We start from the raw sequence: 21,191 nt of genomic DNA, 5'->3' as shown, positions 1-21,191 counted from the left end.
TCCCCTCAGTGATGATAACATGTTGTACATCCTTAGCTGGAGCTTGTATCGAGAGCATTTTCTTCCTTGTAATTTGTCATCCTCTCTCTTCATCCATCGTCTCTTGCCCAGCTGAGATTTGGTGGATGCATGATTAATCCACACTGCTTTACCGTCTTAATCCTGTTCATTATCGCTGCTCAGTTTTGGCCAAAGTAGCTCAGATTTATGTCTTAGTTTGCTCTTGCTGGGTTTTGCTGCTCCTGTTAGTTTTGGAGGGAACACTGACTCACCACAGCTCCTCCGCTCCGGAGCTGGCTGGTGAGAAGTTTAACCATCACAGCTCACTTGGCGCAGTTTTGTTTCTTTCTTCAGGATGTGTCAAACTCTGGCAAAAATGTCAGTCCGCTACAGGAGGTTTACGGTTGAATGCAAAAGATGGGAAGTGATAGCAGGGATGGAGGCATGTAAGGGAAACCAGAGGAAAGTCCAGATATGTAAACGGCGGTTATGGAACCCTTCGACATCCTCTGTAAACCAAGTTTTAAACAATCATGGCTGAATTGAAGTAAAGGAAACACTAAACATGTGCCGTACTAATGTGTGTGGTGGAAATGAGAGCTGGTCCAGAGAAAGTTAGAAATGCCCATGTGACTTCAGTGAGATTGTGTAATTATCCAGTCACTAATTCCATGGAGAATAAATACTTCAGTAGCTCTATTTTTAGATTCATGTGCACACAAGCATCAGACTGTAGTACTATGTTGTGACATTACAGCTGTGATGGCACATTAATCTATCAGTCACTTTCTGATTTCTTATTTGCAGAGGACATGTGAGGGAGCTTATCATTGCTAACAGTGCCTTCTAGTGGCCAACTGCTAAACTAACACGAGTAAATCACTTCTCTATGGATCCTCAGCCTGTGAATGCATGAGTTAGGTAAAGTGATAGCCACGTTTAGGAAATGGCCGTGGCCGTTTATCAAGCAGTGAGTGGATATGGGAAGGACAGCCGATACAGCTTCCTGACACTCCGCTATTGCTTAAGGAAGAGAAATCTGCCCCGAAAGCTGCAGAGATGGAAATAACAGCCCCTGGCCGGGCTGATTTAGAGTGCATATGTGGTGCAAGTGGAGCACACGCTGAAGCAATCAGGCGTTATTCTGCATACTGGCTATAAAATAATAGAGCCCAGTTGCACTTAAGTTGTCAGGCTGTTGCCTCAAATCTCAGAGTTCGTGACACCCCCACCCCCCCTTTTCTCTCTGTTTCCCCTTTTTTCTTCTCTACACGATTCTATGCACATGATATGTGTGTGTGTATATGTGTGTGTGTGTGTGTGTGTGTGAGAGAGAGAGAGAGAGAGAGAGTAAGGGGGCACGTTGGTGGATCTCCCTTCTGGCTCCATTTGTAACACAAATGGTGTCCAATGGAAGCAACAGGTGCAGGCTTTAAAGGTGACTTACAGACCGGAGCAGGTATCCCTCCGCCTGTTATCTAAACAAACAAAGAAAAGAATACAGTTCAGCGTGGAAAAGATGGCAATTGGACGAAAAAAGAAAAACAATTGCAAATCCGTCTTCCTGCTCCTTCCCTTGTAGAAGTGAGTGATTCAGTAATGAGCACGCAAACTCCTTTTATTTGTTTGCAAAGCAGCGCTTCAGTCCTCCTTTTCCTTACTGAGGATATTCCACTCAGCCCCTGACAATGAGGCACTCATGGCTCAAGCAGGGGGTTGCCGATGAGTTATTTTTTTATGGCCGCGGAAGAATCATGATGTAAGAAAATGATTTTTTTTTCGTTCAGACGTAAAAGTTTCAGACGTTTGAGACAATGCGCACTATTTCTTATTCGCCTTTTTCTGGAATAAAGTGCCCTTTTGAAACGAGGCTTTCTGATCTGATCAGTTTGTTTCTTGGTTAGTTTGTCTCTTCTGCTGTGTGGGGCGCTTTCAGGCTCTTGTGGGGGAGCGTCCTGGAGCCACAGACCTGCAGTCAGCGAGAGCCTGCAGGTTCTCTGCTGAAATGTTTTGATGAGGGGTTGCTGTTGCTCTCTGCCGCTGCCTCTTGCACCTCGGCATCAGTTCAGCCTTCAGGGTGAAAGAGCGATCCTCCTGCTGCTGAAAAAAAAAAACGTTTGGCCGCCTGCCAAGCCGTGGAACAAGTGCGCCTCCCTTCCCTGCTGTTTAGCGTATTCATAGTTAGGGGTTTGGGCTCGGCTGTTTTTAAAAAGGCAAGGCAGCTCTCAAGTTGATCAGTCTGCTCAGGAAACTTGTGCTGGAGAAAGTACTGGAGTCCAAACTGAAGGGGAGACAAGTTGAGATTTGGTGCAAAGAATTGCTTTGCCCCTGCAGAGGACACATATCTCGGGACAAATTGCACATATATATTTGAAAATTGTTCATTTGCGCTCCTTTTGCGCGGTCCACGGCGCAAAGCCTGTAATTCATGTTTTTTTAAATAGATAGCAGCACTCCTGGATAAAGACTCTTGGCTTTAGCTTTAAAAATCGGATTATCTGACTGAGGCATTGTGCTCATTAGACCAGTCTACTTTTCCCCCCCTCCTCTTCGCATTTGAGGTTTATGCTATAACTGAAGAGAACGCCAACAATGTTTCTGAGTTTTTGCCTCTTGGTGACATTTATCTTGGGGCTGTCCGGGTGCTTGGGCTCATACGTGCCGTGCGAGCCTTGTGACGAGAAGGCGCTGTCCATGTGCCCTCCGGTCCCGGTCGGCTGCCAGCTGGTCAAGGAGCCGGGCTGCGGCTGCTGCCTCACATGCGCCCTGTCTGAGGGACAGGCGTGCGGCGTTTACACCGGGACGTGCACCCAGGGCCTCCGCTGTCTGCCGAGGAGCGGGGAGGAGAAACCCCTGCACGCCCTTCTCCACGGCAGGGGAGTGTGCACCAACGAGAAAGGATACAAACCTGCCCACCCGCCCATAGGTAAGACGCGCACCGGCCGAGCGGCTGGCTGAGTGCATGCTTTATGGACCCGACGGTGACTTGAAAATGCAAAGGGACAGCAGGGTCCCCACTCTCCTCTGCGGATCTGTGTCTGATGGTATCTTGTCCCATGTGGGGATCCACTGTGTGCCGCTGAGGTGTTGCAATATGTAGCGGGAATAAATAAAGCCCACTGGGGGTGTATGCCACTTCGTACATGAAATGTCATTATTGATCATTTCTCCTCTTATGTGCCTCCTCGTCCAGGGACCCCAGGTGGTTCCCCTTCCTCACCTAAAGACCCACTGCTGTGGAGCACGGGGAGCCGGTCCCGCTGCTCTCTGACAGGGCGCGTGTTTGACAGATGGTTTGAGGTGCCATCTGATTAACTTTTATCCACCGCCTTGATTAAACTGGCTGCCGCAGGAGCTTATTCCTCCTCCTCTGCCCCCGGGGGTCTTTGTAGGGACACGGATGCACCTTGGCTGCGACGGGCTCGGCATCCAGCTGTAGCGGCACTGTTGTGTTTAATGCTCCTGTGAGGATTCATAACGAGCAGCGTAACACAGCGTGAAGCCCGGCGCCGGTTGAATCTGTTGCGGGCGGCTCTGCGCTCCGCTGCGGTAAACGCGCACCGCAGCGTGTCCCGGCCGGTTTTGAGCTTCCAGTGCGGGACGGTGGCTGTCAAACTGCGGTCCAGCAACACCCGGGAGTGGCTGACAAGCATCCAGGCAGAGCCCCGTTTTAAATATTTACATTTTAAGGCAGAATGATTATAGGCAGCGCATTTCTCGCTTGTTTTCTTGACGCACAGATTTCCCCTGATCAACTTTATGAAAAGGGGTCTGTGCACTGCATGGTAGTGTATTTATGTAATAAATAAGAGGGGAAAATGTGGGAACCCCTAAAGTGGAGCTTGTTCTGCAAATTGCCCCCTTTAATAACCACCACTGTAACAAGTGTCTGTCAAAGCCCACGAGTTTCCATCCTCACGCCGGAGCGCATTAGGCTTTTCTGTCTGTCATCTCTCCCTGTTTTGCGCCTTTCCAATATCAATCTCACCTAACTGCCTGAGACGTGGAGTCTATCCAGGCATCAGGGGGAGAAAAAGCACAGTGAATATGTCGATTATTTGGGAACTGTGGGTCTCGTTGAAGCGGAAAGGTAGATGGATCGAGCCTGGTGTCCAGAGTCGGATTACCACTAAATCTGCATGCGTGAGAGAGAGACACCCAGAGAAAAGAGAGGAAGACACAGGGAGAGAGCTGAGCCTATAGCCTTGAATGATTCAAGACATTTCTCGGTGTAACTCCCCCCCGGGGCTTAATAAAGTATTTCTGATTCTGATTCTGTGCAGCAGAGAAGTTCACTGTCACTCAGGAGTTTTAGCAGCTTGTCAACAACTAGATAAGTAGGTGGTAACCGCAAAGGTTTTGGCTACACGCCTCATTCTATAAAATAGGCGACCACTGGGCTCATTTTGGCTGTTGACAAGAGTCATTAGGCTGTTTGCACCCTGAGAGCAGCCCCCCCACCTCTCTGCTTAATGACATTAGAGCATAATGTGGTTTGTCCATGAATGCCATTGTTCTAAAAATACCCAGCAAACCTTGTGTTTTGCAGAGCATTGGTCTCTAACTGAAAACACAGTAAAGGCAGGCTATCACCTCTCTGTGTGTGTGTGTGTGTGTGTGTGTGTGTGTTCGCTCCCGTGTATGCTTGGGTGGGGCTGTGTGGGTGTCTGGGTGTGCATTGTGTGTGATTGTTGTGAGTGATGACACCTCGGGCAGTTTTGTCTTGCTCTGGCTTTGCACACACACACACACACACACACACACACACACACACACACACACACACAGAACCTGGCTTCTTTGTTGGCCCACAGAAGTAATCAGAGCATCTTTTCGTGCCTCTGGCGGTGCATTCATTGCATGGGCGCTCAGTCACAACGCAGTGATTCAGCAGAATGCCTCTGGCTCTCTCTCTTCCCTCTGAAGGGCCTTCTGTCAAACAGCTCAGCGGATGGGCACTGGTGAGGTGAGCTTCTGGTTTCCTGTGGTGTGGGGTTGCAGCTGTCTGTGTGTTGTACCAGCTGAGCAAGGCAAACACAGGGAGGAGGAGCTCAAGTGTCCGTGGCACTCGGGAGCTGCAGCCTGCTAAATATTGACCGGGGCAGCCAAACAATGGGAGAGAGGAATCTTTGCTATCCTACAGCCCCCCCCCCCCCGAATCCTGGCCATCACTCTGCGCCAGGGTTCACGTCCCAGCGGTGCATTAATTCTCGTTTTGCTCTCGCTTTGTGATCCCAGGACTTGCTTGGATTGTAAAGGCACAGGAGGCGGTATGTGCTTTGGGGGCACTCAGAGACTTTGTCAGCCCCCCTACGAGTGAATCAGACCCTGGAAAGCTTGCCAACAGATATGACTTCATGGCAGCAGGCCCCTCGTCCTTCAAGCTTCTGAAAGGGCCTTATGTTTTAGCAGATTGGTCTTTGCCAAGAAACAAAAGATGATGAGGGAGTGGTTCCAAATCCAGAATACTCCACACACACACACACACACACACGGACAGAAATACTATGCCCCTTATTAGCATAGCAACAGGAAACCTGGTGCCTTTACTGACAACTTTAATACTTTACATTTGTCTTGGCTCTTTGGCAACAGGTTAAAACTGCATCACACGTACAGACAGTTTCAGAGTTACTTCAGACACTTGGTAGTTAGTGATTTTTCACGTCTTTGTCATTGATATTTACAATCACGAGTGAGTCAAGGCAACCGCAGACTTCTGATGCTTAATGTTTGCCAGGGAACTTCACATACGTACGGCCACGCTGTTGCCTTCTCATCTCTAAGCAGCATACAGAATCACTTGTCATCACAGAAGCCTACTTTTAAAAAGCTATTCAACTTTGAGAACCGCCATCTGCTTTTTCCATGTCCACTGACACAGCTGGTTATGGGGTCGCAGCGGGGAAACTGAAGCAAGCGGCAAAACGCTGATTCTCTCTGACCATGCACTTAGACTAATGACAACCAGCCTCGGTCCTCTTGTCTTGCCGTGGACGTTGCGTGCTCATACAGACATGCCACGTTAGATATAACCCTGGTCACGTGCGGTCCCAGCTGCCTGACAGCTTCATGATGGGGCTCATGGGAAAGGAAACACTGTATGTGGCTTTCCATCCGTCTCACCTTGAACATCTGAGACAGTGCAGTGAAAGCTTAGCATGCTGCGACTGATCTGTTGCAGGTGCTGGGTGAAGGTCATTTTTGTCAAGATGTCTCGTGAGGACTTTGCGAAAAAGCACACAATTCATGGAAAATGTGATGCCAAGAGAAACGCAGAGAACCCGGTTTCTCAGATGTGACACTGATACCATTGATGCAGAGTGGGTTTTGTCTGCACGTAGCCTTCTGAGGTACAGTGTGATCAGAGGGACAGTCTGCAGCACTGGAGCTGTCGCCGGCAAGCACATAACCTCTTTGGCACACTTGCCTGATTTCTCCCTATAAAACTTTACAGTGGTATTTGTACAGCTTATTGGTCACTGACACCTAGCCTGCTGGTGGCAACAGCTGCGAAAGAAATCAGCACTGGCTGTAGTCTTTCTTACACAAGGAGCTTGTGATTCAGAAAAAAAAGGCAGGGATGGCCACATGCTGGGCTTTCAAATGATGTCACATGTGTTTACACCTGACCTGCACACTGTAATCTCACCCCCCAACACCTGGTTACATGCTAGCATGGTGCGAGAAAGCACTGAAATCATCTGAAGCAGGACAAAGAAACATAGGCCTCTTAAGTTTCTTAGGATTTGGAAAACAATAGAGGCTCCGGTGACTTCTCTGAAATGCTGGTGTTGCTCAGAATGTCAGACAGGTAATCTTTATATTGTTCCCTGTCCGGGTAGGTAAGCTCATCTTTGGCGTTGAATAGCACTTCCTCCTAAATACTTAAAAATAATGGCGTCATTGTACATAGTTTTGACCACTTACAAGCGTCAGAAAAAACATTTTCAATACAAAAGATATGTTACTTCCAATGATGTATGCATCATGTTACATAAACAGGCAGTTTGCTCTGCTATGATTCATACCATGATATTGCAAACCCCACAAAGAAAGAGTGTTAACCCCAAATGAGCGCTGAAGAGAGTTCATGTGATGTTTCTTTTTATGCTGCTGGGAGATCAGCTTTGCACAGTACGTCCAGGAGCGCTCGACTCTCGCCAAAATAGCTGCTTCTGCCACTGGGGAGCTAGAACATTGTCACACCCAGCAATTGTGTTGTGGCAGTGGTGACCCAAAAAAAGAGGTTGCGTCCGTCCATGTGGCTTGTTGAAAACCCAAACTCAGATGTAGGATGAGACCTCAGACCAAAGTCAGGAATGTACAGTAGGAGAGCCGTGCGCCTTCGTCTGGTAACGTCCTTTTTACACGACAGGCTTTAACGCTCATGGAGCTTTTATTTGCACTGCGGAAGCCGTAAACAGGTCAGAAGGTTCGCTTACCTACAGCAGCATTTCCCTCTTGGAAAGACTTTGCATCCTCTCATAAGTCCTGTTTTGCGAATTTATAATCCTTGAATTGTTCTTGCTGCTATTTATACCATGCATTCAGAAAAGCAGGAAACTTTTTGATTGCAATGAACATATTCTGTGTGCACAATACCATGGGAAGAGTTATTTCCTGCATTTTCAGAAGCTGTTAGAGGCCTCGACACAACAGAAAGTCCATCAAATCAACAGGACATAAGGGTCAAAACATTATTCCCTTGCACTTGGGGGTGGTCAAACAAAATCATGGACTGAAGTCATATTTTCTTACAGCTCCGACTGGTTTGGAATGTTTTTTTTCAGTCTCTCTCTAAAGTAACGAGGCTTTTGCACTGCTGTCAAGTCATGTGCAGAGGCTGCATCTTACTGGCTTTTTGGATCAAAACGAATTGTTTTCTTCAGCGGTGCTAAACTTGTCATTTTATCTGCAAATGATTTTGCTACCTTAAAGTTCCCGCAGTAAGTTTGAAAGGCCTCTCTGACCCATTTTCCTTTGGTCATCTAACTTTTGTGCCGCTGCACACACATCCTCAGTGACTTGCACAACTCCCCTGGTTTGTTCACACCTCCCTTTCTGCTCTAGAAACTGCAGGGTTATCAGGCCATGGCCTCGCTTTCAAATATTAAGTAGCAGAGGCAGTCTGAGGCTGAAGGATGGTTTACTAGCGTCGTGCTTTATATATGACACAGGCCCTCAGGCTCATTTATCCCTACATTATCTTGTCCTACCCCCTGTTGAGATTAAACAGCACTTCTATTCACTCCTCTCTTACATCTTGTAAAGATGTAATTTCAGATGCAGCGCAGACAGTGACTTAATCAAAGGCAGGACATAACAAACGTGGCGTAATGCTGGTCCAAAGAAAGGTGGGAGAATCTATTGTCCTGGCTTTTTTTTTTGCTATCTAAATGACATTATTGTAGTCTTAAAGATCCAGTGGAGAGAAAAGTCCAAAGAAGGGGCAGCTTATCTTTCATGCTTGGACTGTTGCCCATAAGAAACTTGGGATATTCATGAAGCATAATTGTGTGCAGATGTTAATTTTTAAACAGAGAAGTATCAGGTGCACCTCCTTTGGCTACTCTGCTCCTCTCGTCCTAATGAAATCTTTAGCTCAGGCAGAGAGAGAGAGAGAGAGAGAGATAGCAGCACAGCTTTGGGCTCAGCTAAGTGGAAGAGCTGCACATGACTTGGCTCACTTGGCTCCGGTCCAGCGTCTTGGCTGAGTTTCAGGAGTTAAACACAGACCCTCTAAGCCTCCTTTACAAGCTGGGTACCCTGAGCATGGAAAAACTGAGTTTTTGCGGCTGCTCCCGAAGAGCCCACTTCAGAAAAGATGAATTTGGTGATTTTGTGAGCGGAGGAGAAAAGAAGTCAGACACAATTGTCTCTACAAAAGCTGCACATTAACATAAAACCTTTTCTGTCCTGTGTCTCGAACACCGTTCTCTAAAGGGACATTTTCTCAAAGTGACTGACTCGTAAGGTGAATATAATTGATGTGCCATGGCTCGGACCTTTCTTAGTCTGGCCATTTATATGCTCAAATGAGATTACACATGAAACAAGAATGCACGTAAAAAAAAGAAAGAAACACAGACCTTATTTTCGACAGCACATTTCATTGCCAAATATGTGGCATTTTAATCAAGCGCCCTGAGAAATTATTGGACTGTACAGCAGAAAAAGAGCTTTTTCCACAGTGGTCACATGCATGGTGTACATAGGAATGCTTGTTTGACGTATTTATTTATAGCAAGTAATAGCCTCGTAGTCTGAGCAGGGAGACACAAGGACATATCTAAACACAAACCAAGGCCTGCCAAGTCATGAGTTGTGAGATTAATTTCAAAGACGGCAGTGCAGCGCAGAAGCCAAAGACCCAATTCTGGTAATCACCCTGCCCCCCCCCCCCCCCCCTCCTTCTCTCTCCTCCCCTCCCAGAGACTCCAGACGCTCATGCTGTGTCAGGCTCTTTGAACATCAGTTTCTCGGCGCTCGTGTCCTTCTTACATCTCAGTGCCTTTCTCTACGGTGCCTGTGTACGAACAGGCCAGTCAGCGAAGTTATGGCAACTTGTTGAATCATATTTTCCAACTTCTTCTCTCATGCCCCTATACAAGTATGGAAGTTGATTTGTCTTTCAGCAGCAGTTGGCCTATAGTCGGCAGCCAACATTCCTCTCTGGTTCAGTGCGTCTGGCCCTGTGCACCACGGCGGGTTTCCTTGTCAGATAAATATAACCAGGGTCATCCACTGGCACCATCGCTTCAGCCAGTTGGGGCCTGGCAAAGTCCCCACAATAACTCTGTACTTATGGTACAGCTAAGCCAAAGGGGGGGGGGGGGGGCACTGAGGGCTTCTTTTTGTGGCCTCAAAGAACCTCTGGCTGGGGGTCCAAGCTTAAGAGGCTGAGCCCCAAAGATAGGAGGGAGAGAGGGGGGGGTCTAGGTTAAGGATAAAAGACCTCAACCTGTGAACATCCTATCAAGTGGGACTTTCAGATCTCTAATACTATAGTGCCCCCTGGGGGAGCTGAAATTACGTCGAAGAAGTGCATAAAGTGTAACGGCCCACAGAGCCACTGGATTTTCCTGAGCTTGACATTTGAATCCGTTTAATGTGGGACACGTTGCTGTAAAGTTACGACACTCAGAGGCCTCAGTCCCTGTTGAAGTCTAGCTGTCCAGATAACGTGTTAGCAAATTTTCCAGGCACAGTGTAGGCAGCCATGCAACGTGTGATGCTGTTTTCCCAAGTTGCAGAGGTCTGTGCGCTCACAAATATGCGCTGCCTGGTGTCTGTGTATGGGTATTTATGTGCGACTTCAACTAACTTTAATACCAACGTGTCTCACTGATATATTAAGGACATTAAACGTCATTGGAGGAGTTGTTGTTTGTCGACTGTTGTCAGCTCTTACTCATCTTATATAAACGGATGTTTTGGCATGACTTTGTAGGCAGAGAATAAGGGGGTTGGAAGGTGGGGTTGTGTGAGAAAAGAGGAGTTTAAACTCCTGTGTTAGCTGTAGGAGTTCATCAGCTGTTGATCAGAGCTCCAACCTCCCTTCCTCTGTAAACAAATGGGAAGCAACAGTTGGTGACACAAACCCCGGGAAAAGCACCTGGTATTGTACTTGCGGGACTAACAAGCTGCAGAACTTCACATTTATGATTTATGCAGATAGAAAATGAACATATAATAATCAGTATTATAGTAAAGATGCTGATACTGAATTATTACCTTTTGATTTTTTTTTACAGTGACTGTAAAATATTGCAAACATAAATCATATCTCATTTTACTGGTTCGTCATGATACTTGATTATATGTCTGTGATGACTGTAATTAGATCAGACATTACCCTTTACAGAGACATTTTACATTCCTGAATTTTATGTTGTAGGTCAAATAAACTTTTAAGACTAGTTTCATCATGAAATAACAAACAGAAAATGTATCTGTTTCTCATTGCACTACTTTTTATTAGACTTTTAAATACACATTTAATGAGTTTGGTACAAACCGTTTCCAAAAATGGGACCAAACTTCAGACTTAAATTTTGCTATCTATCGTTCTTGCAGTCAACTACATCTAGACACCAATAACTGTCTCCAAGACCGATGGAGACCATTACCATGTATGAGCTAAGTTTGTGACATTTCTTTTAAAGCTGCACCAATCAGTACTTTTATATTGACATTGGATCAAATTACTAGGAGGACTTCCCCTCAGCTCTATGACACATTTTAGCTTCTTTCAGCTCATTGTTTTGGTTTTAGGCCAACTTTAATGTTTTGCTTCAGTCACATAGCAGGCAGCTGCTCATCGCGAATACGCTCTGATAAACCCACTGTGCACTACCTGGCCAGGACCAAGTCAGCAGCTAGCTGGCGAACATAAAGGAGCTTTTAGCGGCTAAAGAGACAGATATTTCCCTGGTGATAATATGTCAAAGTGTTTCCCACATTATGTTTTATTCTATGATAAATGATCTGTCACACATCGTCAATTTAGAATTTAATCATACACATCTAAAGATGCTGTGGCTTGGTATTAGTTTTAAAAACGTGACGTTAATTGACCATATTTTATTTGCTTTCCGGTGCAGATCGTGAGTCTCGAGAACATGAGGACACCATAACCACAGAGATTACAGAGGAGCTGCAGCCGGCTAAAGTGCCGCTCCTTCCCAAAGACATTGTGAACAGTAAAAAAGTCCATGCGCTGCGCAAGGAGCAGAAGAGGAAGCTCGGCAAGCAGCGCTCCATGGGCTCCCCCATGGACTACTCCCCTCTGCCCATCGACAAGCATGAGCCTGAATTTGTAAGTTTTCAATGTTCGTTTGACCCTGTATCATTTTTAAAGCCACTACAGGTAGAATTTGAACATGTCTGACTGTGATGACACCTAGTGGTAGTATCTAAAAAACAGAAAGGCAAGCTACTCCCTTTTAGGAACTTCCCCCATTGTTACGTCTTATAACTTTTGAACTAAGGGTGCATTTCAGTCCCTCCCTTTGCATAGCCTTTGAACAGACTCAAACAGCTGAACACTTTCTCAACTCAGAGTGACCTTTAATGACTGTGTTGCTTGATTGTAACCCTGTGCTGTCTTTCCCCAAAGGGGCCATGCAGGAGAAAACTGGACGGGATCATTCAGGGAATGAAAGACACTTCTCGTGTAATGGCTCTGTCTTTGTACCTTCCCAACTGTGACAGAAAAGGATTCTTCAAGCGCAAGCAGGTGGGTTTGCTACAGAAACCTTTCAAATATTTTTGACTTTGCATTGATATCCTGTATTTAGACAAACTGTTTTCACTTTTCCACACCATTCCAAGTACTATACCTTTTAAGGTTTGGTCACACCAGCATTTAAAATGGCAAAACTTCTATGGTGAAACTATGAACGGTGGATTCGCACGGGAAGTAAATCCAAAGAATCTTTCATGTCGACTTCAACTTTGGTGAACTCTGACATGCGAATTCGCACCCTTGACCTATAGCAAGCCGTGTTGACAATGCTGATCTTTGAGGGACTGGAGAACCGGAGAGTGGAGTGGAGGAAGCTATCATGGTTTCTTAACTGCATTGCACCAACCACTTTTATTTAACCTTATTTTGTCGGAGTATAAACTGCTCCACAAAAGAGGAATTGTTGCTGATAGTTATGAGACAGGAGACACAATTATGTCCTTTGAATAAGCTGTAGGAACCTATTGACCTGTTAGCGACGAGCTCACCAGCTTGTTAACTGACAGTTAGCAAGCAAGCTAGTTTGAAGTGCTTTTGTGGCCACAATTGTGACTGACTAGCGCTAGCATGTTCCTGGTTGGCTAGCACATTAGGCATTAGCCTGCCAGCTACAACAGTTCAGCCCTTCGAGTAGTCATTATGTCACCAAGCTACTGGCCTATTTCGCAAAGATGTGCACAGGTTGTGCTTTGCTGTGCCATTGTGTGGTGTGACCAGGACTTTGCCCTCACCACCTTTTCTAACCCTTACACCTGTTTTCATCAAAACTCTATCTTGTTTTCCGGCCCGCAGTGCAAGCCATCCCGCGGCCGCAAACGAGGCATCTGCTGGTGTGTGGACAAGTATGGTGTTCAGCTCCCTGGCACAGACTACAGTGGAGGGGACATTCAATGTAAAGACCTGGAGAGCAGCAACAACAACGAGTGAAAAGGGGAGGACCACCCTTGACCCCCACCCCCCCACCCCTAACCACCACGTGACCCAGGGCCCACACCTCCTCTCTGAATCACACCTGTATGCTCCGCCCTCCGTTCACTTCAAGATTTTTGTTTTTTCAAATTGAAAAAAGAGGAAGAAGAAAAATCCAAAACGAAAGAACAGGCTGAAAAAAAGACACCTGTAATCTATTTTCTTTTCTTTTCTGTTGTTGACCAAGCACTCATCTCCGAATGAGGGGGAAAAGTCCCGGAAGATTTACTAGATCCCTTGACTATTGCTCATGGGACCCCTTGTATGAGGCGGGTCCCCTGGCTGCAGATCCATGAAAATATATGCACACAATGGATATATTTTTATAGAAGCTGGGGGTTTCAATACAACACTTTGATGTAAAATAAAACACAAAATCATTCTGAAGAGAAAAAAAGTATCAGGCACATTGATTGGAAACAGATCAGTTTTAGGCTGTGGAACATGATGCCACTGTGGAACTGACGATTGGCAGAGTAATTTGGTTTTTTTTTGTCTGTTTTCCAAAAGAAAAAAAAAGAAACAATAGATAGGGATATGCTGTAACAGTTGACTCTATCTAGGTATGTGGTTCTGTCAGAGCACTTATGAATAGGGGAACCTGCTTAGATATATGTAACTTCACAAGATGATGCGTGCATTTGTGCATGAATGTGTGTATGTGTACAGTGTGAGTGTGTGTTATGTACCAGCCTGTGTTGGTGTACGACGGAGTGAGCCTATTACAAAAAGAATGTCCTTTTTTTCTTTCTCTTTTGTTTGATTTTGTCACAAGTATTGCTAGCGCTTGAAGTGGTCTTGGGGCTGGCCTTCTCCATAAGCGATGTAAAGTATGTCTCGGGACACGGAGCGTTTGGAAACAAAAGAGTAAGCAGATCATCACAGATGAACCTACGTAAGTGGCTCTTCGACAATGTAGCTAGCCTGATATGCCAACTGTGCCTATTTAAACAGACACTGCCATGCAGGGCGACACAGAGCTTAGAGAGCGCTGACTCTACCGGTGAAATAAAGATAAGTGTTTTCAGCTTAAGTGATGGGACTCAAGTTTGACTTCGATCTTTCGAGTTGAGTGCATAATCGAACTTGCCAGTCAGGCCAGTTGCTTCTCTGATTCAGTTGTGTGAAGTGTAGTTTTGTATGGTTTTGTTTGTGCTGTTTTCTTTGCCTTCAGTGAAGTAAAGACCGCCCACTTTTGAGCCATGTTCCTTTATCAAGTGGTTTCCCCTCAGTACTGCTACTACAGTGTAACCATGGTGTATTACGTTACTTTTAAATATAGTTATTGAATGTTGTTTTCCTGTAGAAACATAGTATGACAACAATGTAATTGTGCTTGGAGAAAAAAAGATTTTAGCCTGTAAAGAATTTGAATAGGTCCTTGTAGCCTTGTAGAATGACCCAGAGTCATTTGACTACAGGGCAGTCAAAGAAGCTAACCCTCTGGAACCCTTCTGCATACATGCCTCCGTGCAAAGGTTATCTACCTACGTCTAAGGGGAGCATGATCAAAACAAAAAGGTTACAGGTTATAACAGGGTCATTTAAGTACAGTTGTTCTCTCTCTGTGTGCAAGTCACAGTGCCTTCCTACATGCAAATACATTTAAATAGTGACGTGAAAGTGACATGGATATCATACGGGGCAATATCCTTTTACAGACAGCCCCCCCCACGGGGGCTGATACTTGATACAACGATCAAGAGGTCTAGGTTGAGTTCTTATTAAGAGAAGAACAATGAATGTGGTAGGTCCTGTAAATGGTGTCAGCAACACATTGCGAATCCATTTGTAATCTCCGCCTGTACCTCGGGGCAATTCTGGACAAGAATGATGCGTGAGGAACTGCTGTGTAGTCTCAGTCAGTTGAACCTCCCTCTTCTCTTTCCTTGACAACTAATAAGCTAAGATTCTTGCATTTTCATGTGAATGCCAATGTATATGATTGCCAGAGAGGGGAAGCCAAAGGATGTTTGGAGGTAAACCAACCATTTCCTTCGCTGCAAGAGAAACGATATGTGCATCCTAAATGGCTTCCGGTTGTGAATATATTATCATGGCTCCTTGCCCCACTTCCAACACCAAATCCCCACTACCACTTTCGAGAAAAAAAAAAAAAAAAAAGCAGCTTGCACTTATTTCAGTTACTCACTATTGACATTGACACACGACGTCCTAAGATGTGGTATCATGAAGTTAGTGGAACAAAAAAAGAAACAACAAAAAAAAAAAACAGCCACAGAAGCTAAGTGTTGTGTTATCTTGTGCTTACCTTTTAAAGGTGGTGCTTTGAGGTAATACTTGTCGACAGGGGCTGTGCAGCCCATGCCTGGGACCTCCAATACAGCAACATCTTTTAGGGAAAAAATAGATTGAAAGTAACACACAGCTAGAGATGTTCTCATGGCCAATTGCACAGAGATGAGAGTTGAGATAGAGAGAGAGAGAGGGGGAGAAAGAGAGACGGAGGGGAAAGGAAAGAGGAAGAGCGAGCGCCATGGGCAGTGGTCATAATCAGGGCCTAGCCACTTCCCCAATATGGGGTCACCAATTGCATGACATTAGACACAGTTAGCAAGACAGTTACCAGGATTCATGGAAATCTGGGGAATGCAATACTGGAACCAGGAGCAGAGTATCAAGTTTCACTTGGATTTTCAAAAAACAATGAAATATCTGATATCTGGGACCGTTTACTGTCTGGATCAATCAAGTGTTCGAATACTAAAGTGTTCCTGGTATTTTGTTTCTTTTGTTTGGATTGCAAGTCGAGTAGTGACTTCCTCAGGTTTCGTGTCTCCTACTTGGTTTAAACTCATATTCACATTTCATACTTCAGTAGTACAGTAACTTCAGTACAGCTTTTTTCTGAGTACATAACACTTTCTGGTTGTAATGAGACAATACAATTGGTTTTCATAATTTGGTGTTCACTGGCTTGTGAAATAGACCCATCGGTGGCAGGAGGACAGTGGGAAATAAAATGGTCAGTATTTGGAACTACATAAAACAAATAAGAGAAAAAGACAAAAAATCTCAAATTATTAAAGTGAATATCACTGTGTAATATTTATTCAACTTGTAATTTATGTACTCTTTTAACCTTTGTCTTTTTTTGTTATGACAAAGCATTTATTTAAATAAAGTTATGTATTCATTTAAGCACTGTGGTGAGGTTTTCATTTCTATTGTTGCATTTTGAAGAGGAGTGAGTAGCCACTGAACTGGCCTGAAAAGTGCAGTTTGAAGTGGAATCATCCTGATAGTAAGCACTGACTAATCTCTGAGGCACGAGCTGATAAACCTCTTAGACATAAGTCTGAGACACCCAGGCTAGCCCACAAGGATCTCATGAAGCATGCAGGATGTGACTTTATAAAGCCTCGCCCGAGGGCAAGTCACCTGGTTTTCAACACCGCAGTCAAAAAGATTGCACAGGAACAAGGAAGTCATTTAGCATGAGTTTGAACTTCAAGGGGGGTGGGGGGGGGGGGGGGGTAACATCTAGTGGGACCAGCTCACTATTCAAATAACTGGGAAGAAGGGATTTGTAGCCTGGAGGAGGCTTCATCATGTTATGGAAAACCTACCTTTATTACCACTCAAAGGCAGAATGGACTCCCGTGAGACACGCCCATTCACAAAGACACACACATGCAACATAAGTGCATACACACACACACACACACACACACACAAGGTGTGGGCAGAATATGAGAGGGAGGAAATCTAGAAGGTCAGGTAAATATAGCAAGAACTGGCTATTGATACTATAATCTGAAGTCTAAGGTGAAGCAATTTGGATATTTACACACACACTTGCATATTTGTCACAATGCTCTTTTGAACAACATTATGAAAATCACCTGGTTAAATTAAGATTCAATAAAAAAAAAAGCAAGGGCAATTATATCAGCTCTCCATAAGCAGTTTGTTTTCAAATTCTGCAGCATGCGCAGACACTCATGAGGATAAACTATTGAAGGGATCTAAGGATCTGTGCAGGGGTGTCTGGTCATTTTTATTTCCCTCGTGGATTCCAGGAAGTGACAGGATGGGACTTTTCATTTTGGGGGCCACCAAAGTCTTTACCCGGGGACCTCAGTGCTTTGACCAACTCCAGATGTGGGTGACTGAAGCAGGGCATGAAAGGGTGGAGGGCCCAGCAGTTCCTGTACAGCGAGCAGATCAAGGCTGCCGTGAAGGTTGTTGTGGTGTGTGCGTACATGTAGTAGGGAGGGCACAGACTTTGACTTCAGGGAGGAGGAAACATGTGTAGAAGATTTGATTTGTGAGGCAGTGAACATGACAATTACTATTTGCCTTCAAAGAAACTGACAACTGCACTTAGGACTTCAAAGCATTTATGCCCCTTTTATTACATAATTAGGCCAACAACGTTGGATGGCTACATCTAACGTCAGCTCACGCACCTCGCTCCATCCCAAACCCAGTCAAGCTGCTGTGCCGAGCATGTCAGAGCTGCACAGACCTCAACGTGTTGCACAAGGGTTGCAGACTCTTCCTCTCTGCATTTCCGTGTACGCAGTAATGTAATTAAACACATGATCCATGTTGTAAAATCACATGCAATAGCTTTGGAGATGCTTTCACTTGCTTGTGCATCGATTTGCCTGTGGCTCATATCATTAAATGTGACTTTTAGAAACGATGATGGGGCATTTAAAGACATGAGCGTACAAATGGCATGCAGATGTTTACACTGCATAATTGGGAACTTTGCAAATCACTGCTTGTGCTCTTGTTTAATGCTATCTCTTAAAGAGGTAATGGTGGTTCTTTTCATCACCGGGATGGAGATGAAAGGAGATTTGAAAGAATGTACAGTGGTTGGGAGTAAATCACACGACTTAGTGGTGGAATCCTCCAGTGCCGGTGGTAGAAGACGGCAGACAAGTGTCTGCTAGTTTTCATCCAAGCCCTTTCATCAAATATGGACTTAGACCCGGAATCCCAAATAGAGGGTTCTTCAGCGTGGATCGGATGTGACTGTGAGAACCACAACTGCATGTCAAGTAAACAAACTTTGAGATTAAGATATGACATCCCACAAACCATAAAAAAGAGTTACAATGCTCCTCTTCTGGCTGCCATGTATTGCAGTATCTCAGAGAAGGGCGCTAGTCCTGTATTTCACCAATGGTCTGGTAAAAAAAGATGCTATATGTAAGAAGAGCAGAGATTAAAAAAAGCATGTCATGAGAGATTTGGACGGTTTAAACCAGTAATCTGACATTTGCAACTTTTCTAGCTTGTAGTTCCGGCCGTTGGTTCTATTAACTTTGTCCTCTCCAAAGTAATTGCTGAGATCTCCGCATGCAGCTACATCGCTAAAAATAGGTCCGCCTGGGCTGGAAACCCAAGTGGCCCACAAACTGTCCGTTGTAAACATCCATAACAGATTACAGACCGACTTCCCAGTTGACCTTTGAGCTACCACTCTTGCCGTAGTCGTACACACTTGTGGTTCTTTCCCCCCATCCAACTTATTTTTAGCGATGTCACTGTGCTCGGAGATCTCAGCAATTAATTTGGTGAGTATAATGCCACGAAACCCGAGAGAACCAACGGCCAGAGCTACGACCCAAGTTGTAATAAAGCTGCAAGTTTTCCTTTGAGGTTTTTAGATTTATATCAGTCTATAGCACGACATGGTTCTTTCTTCATTCTTGCCACTTTTGCACAGTGCAAATATGCAAATGCATAACCACATCTGCACAGATACCAGGCACTGTTACTCTCTGACTAGAGAGAGCTGAAGTCTTCCCCCACCTCCGGTCCGGGTTAGCTTGTGATCCACATGCCACCGTTTCACAGTGTATTTTTGTTCTTTCTAGGAAGCTGAAACACAATACCTGGCTCCTTCGTCCATATTCAAAGGTAAATGTCTCTACTGTTGTACTTCCTGCTAACATCGGAGCACCTTGTCATTTCAACATAGATAAAACAACAATTATTTTGTTAACATTCAACAAGTACAGCTTCCGTGAGTCTTAGACACAGACCCACCATCAACATATCAAGGGAAGTTGTTGAATGCTAACAAAAGAAATACTAGCCTGAAAGTAGGGCAGATCTTCGGCACTCTAGGCCAATACACGCACATGTGCTTTTGCACATACACACACACAGACACAATCACGCTAGCACACACATACTCACCCCCACTCTTATTCCCACTGCTAAACTACCCTCCTCAGCCCATTGTGCCTGATCTATCAAACCCAAAACAAAAGACACTTGTTTTGATTTGTTTTCTGAAAAGGCCAGCTTAAAACTACCATTAAATGTGGTGAACAACCCGAGGACGCCCCTGAGATCCATGTGTGACACCAAGCCAAGCTGTCAAATTTTTAAAGCAAACTGCCTGCCAAAAGACCCAGCATTAATAAGACAAAATAAAAAGAAATTATAAAAAAAAGAACAGCGTGTCACAAAAACTGAACAAAGCTGTAAAGCTGTCTTTTCTGGGACTGGTGCTCAGCTAACTGGCACACTGGCATATGGATAAGGTTACAAGGCCAAAGCCAGTCAGGAGTGGTCTCATATGATACACATTTGGCCAGAGCTTCAAAGAAGTATTTCTTTACACCCAAGTCTTGAATCATTTTGATCGCAAATCAATGGTGGCTTTTGTTTGGGGACTTTTGCAAGTGTTTGCAATTTAAGCCATACATAAAATGTACTTAGGCTATATAAAAACGTTACATAAGTACTAACTGTTGCCTGTACGATCAGAAACCTCAAGCAGTCGGTGCAAATCTGTCAGAACTAATCTTCTACATGGACTGAAACTGATGAAGAGAATTAACAAACCGTTTCATTAGATTGTTTCAAGTCTGCTTTAATACCATACTCGCGTGTACATTTACAGAGTTATGGGTCATTGTAATCACTCCTCCTCTCAGTAAGTGAAGCAATCCCTCCCTAATGCAGCTACACACTAGAAGATGGGGGACAAAATCCACAGTCCTTGCTCAGCTGAAGCTACGTTCAGGCTACTTTCAGTTAGCCAAATCGAGAGGTGACTACATGTGAATACTAGGATGCATCTCTCTGCCACCACTGAGCAAGGAAATACATAATGTCAGCGGAAATACAAAGGGAATTTGGCAATACAAAGAGTTTACATTTGGGACATATCCACTTGATTTGGGTAACTCAGACTGTTTTAGCCTCATATTCAGCTGAACTTTAGAATGTGTTTTTTCTTGAAACTCTGTTTTGTTCTATATTTTTTACAGTGTGGTCCTGCTAGGAAGGTGACTTCGTGTGGAGAGGAGGAATTATTAGAGGGACCAATATCTCTTTTAAACCACATGTGGCTTGTCAGTACTGCGTTAAATTAGACTTGAGAACAGTTTGACCTGAAAGATGCACATTCCCGTAGCTTGTGTGGCTCTTGGTCTGTTCAGGCTAGAATCACTGATTTACAGAAACAAAAAGAAATTACAGTATATCTATGCAAGCTTATTTTTGAACTCACACATCACATTTTAAAATGCCTTGGAGGTATAGAGAGTCATCATAAGGCACCACTCTAAAAATCTCCAGAATTATTTCATTTTTGTTGACACATCAGGAGGTTGTGAAACTATTGCTCTCAATCACATGCAAGCCATTACAAATATTTCCATAATCGTAGCGGGAGTAAAACTATGTAACTCAACCTTCTGATTGTGCTGCATCTGCTCAATAATCAACTTAGCGTGTGTTTTTACAGTGGCTGCAATGGATTACAGATACATTTTTGAAATGTGACAAAATCATTCCATGTCATCCATCACTCACAATGATGGGCTCGGCTGTCTAAGGGACAATAACAGTGGGTTGCTTACAGCCAATGGAAGGCAGGATTGTAATATTGACAATACTGTACAAAGTTAGACACACTGCCATCATGGGCCCAATATCCAGTTTTGTTAGGGGCATTCAGAATCATTAATAACTC

The 21,191-nt window shown here is 44.6% G+C and overlaps 1 protein-coding gene across 1 annotated transcript; it reads left to right on the top strand.

Moving 5' to 3' along the window:
• Positions 1–2,252: 2,252 nt before the first annotated feature.
• On the top strand, positions 2,253–13,214 carry LOC139292151 (insulin-like growth factor-binding protein 5). Its single transcript, XM_070914340.1, has 4 exons — positions 2,253–2,926; positions 11,607–11,821; positions 12,122–12,241; positions 13,043–13,214. Exons 1-4 carry the CDS (start codon positions 2,593–2,595, stop codon positions 13,175–13,177), a joined length of 804 nt encoding a protein of 267 aa, XP_070770441.1. The 5' UTR covers positions 2,253–2,592; the 3' UTR covers positions 13,178–13,214.
• Positions 13,215–21,191: the final 7,977 nt, after the last annotated feature.

The sequence above is a fragment of the Enoplosus armatus genome, chromosome 11 (assembly GCF_043641665.1).
Source record: "Enoplosus armatus isolate fEnoArm2 chromosome 11, fEnoArm2.hap1, whole genome shotgun sequence".
Classification (NCBI taxonomy): domain Eukaryota; kingdom Metazoa; phylum Chordata; class Actinopteri; order Centrarchiformes; family Enoplosidae; genus Enoplosus; species Enoplosus armatus.
This window is presented reverse-complemented; position numbering and strand designations above follow the sequence as displayed.

What these genes read in the sequence shown, in the direction of transcription:
- LOC139292151 (XM_070914340.1), top strand. Translation starts at nt 2,593, where the DNA reads ATGTTTCTGAGTTTTTGCCTCTTGGTGACATTTATCTTGGGGCTGTCC. An exon ending in ACCTGCCCACCCGCCCATAG is followed by an intron (nt 2,927 to 11,606) that starts GTAAGACGCGCA and finishes TTTCCGGTGCAG; the next exon opens with ATCGTGAGTCTCGAGAACAT. An exon ending in GATTCTTCAAGCGCAAGCAG is followed by an intron (nt 12,242 to 13,042) that starts GTGGGTTTGCTA and finishes TCCGGCCCGCAG; the next exon opens with TGCAAGCCATCCCGCGGCCG.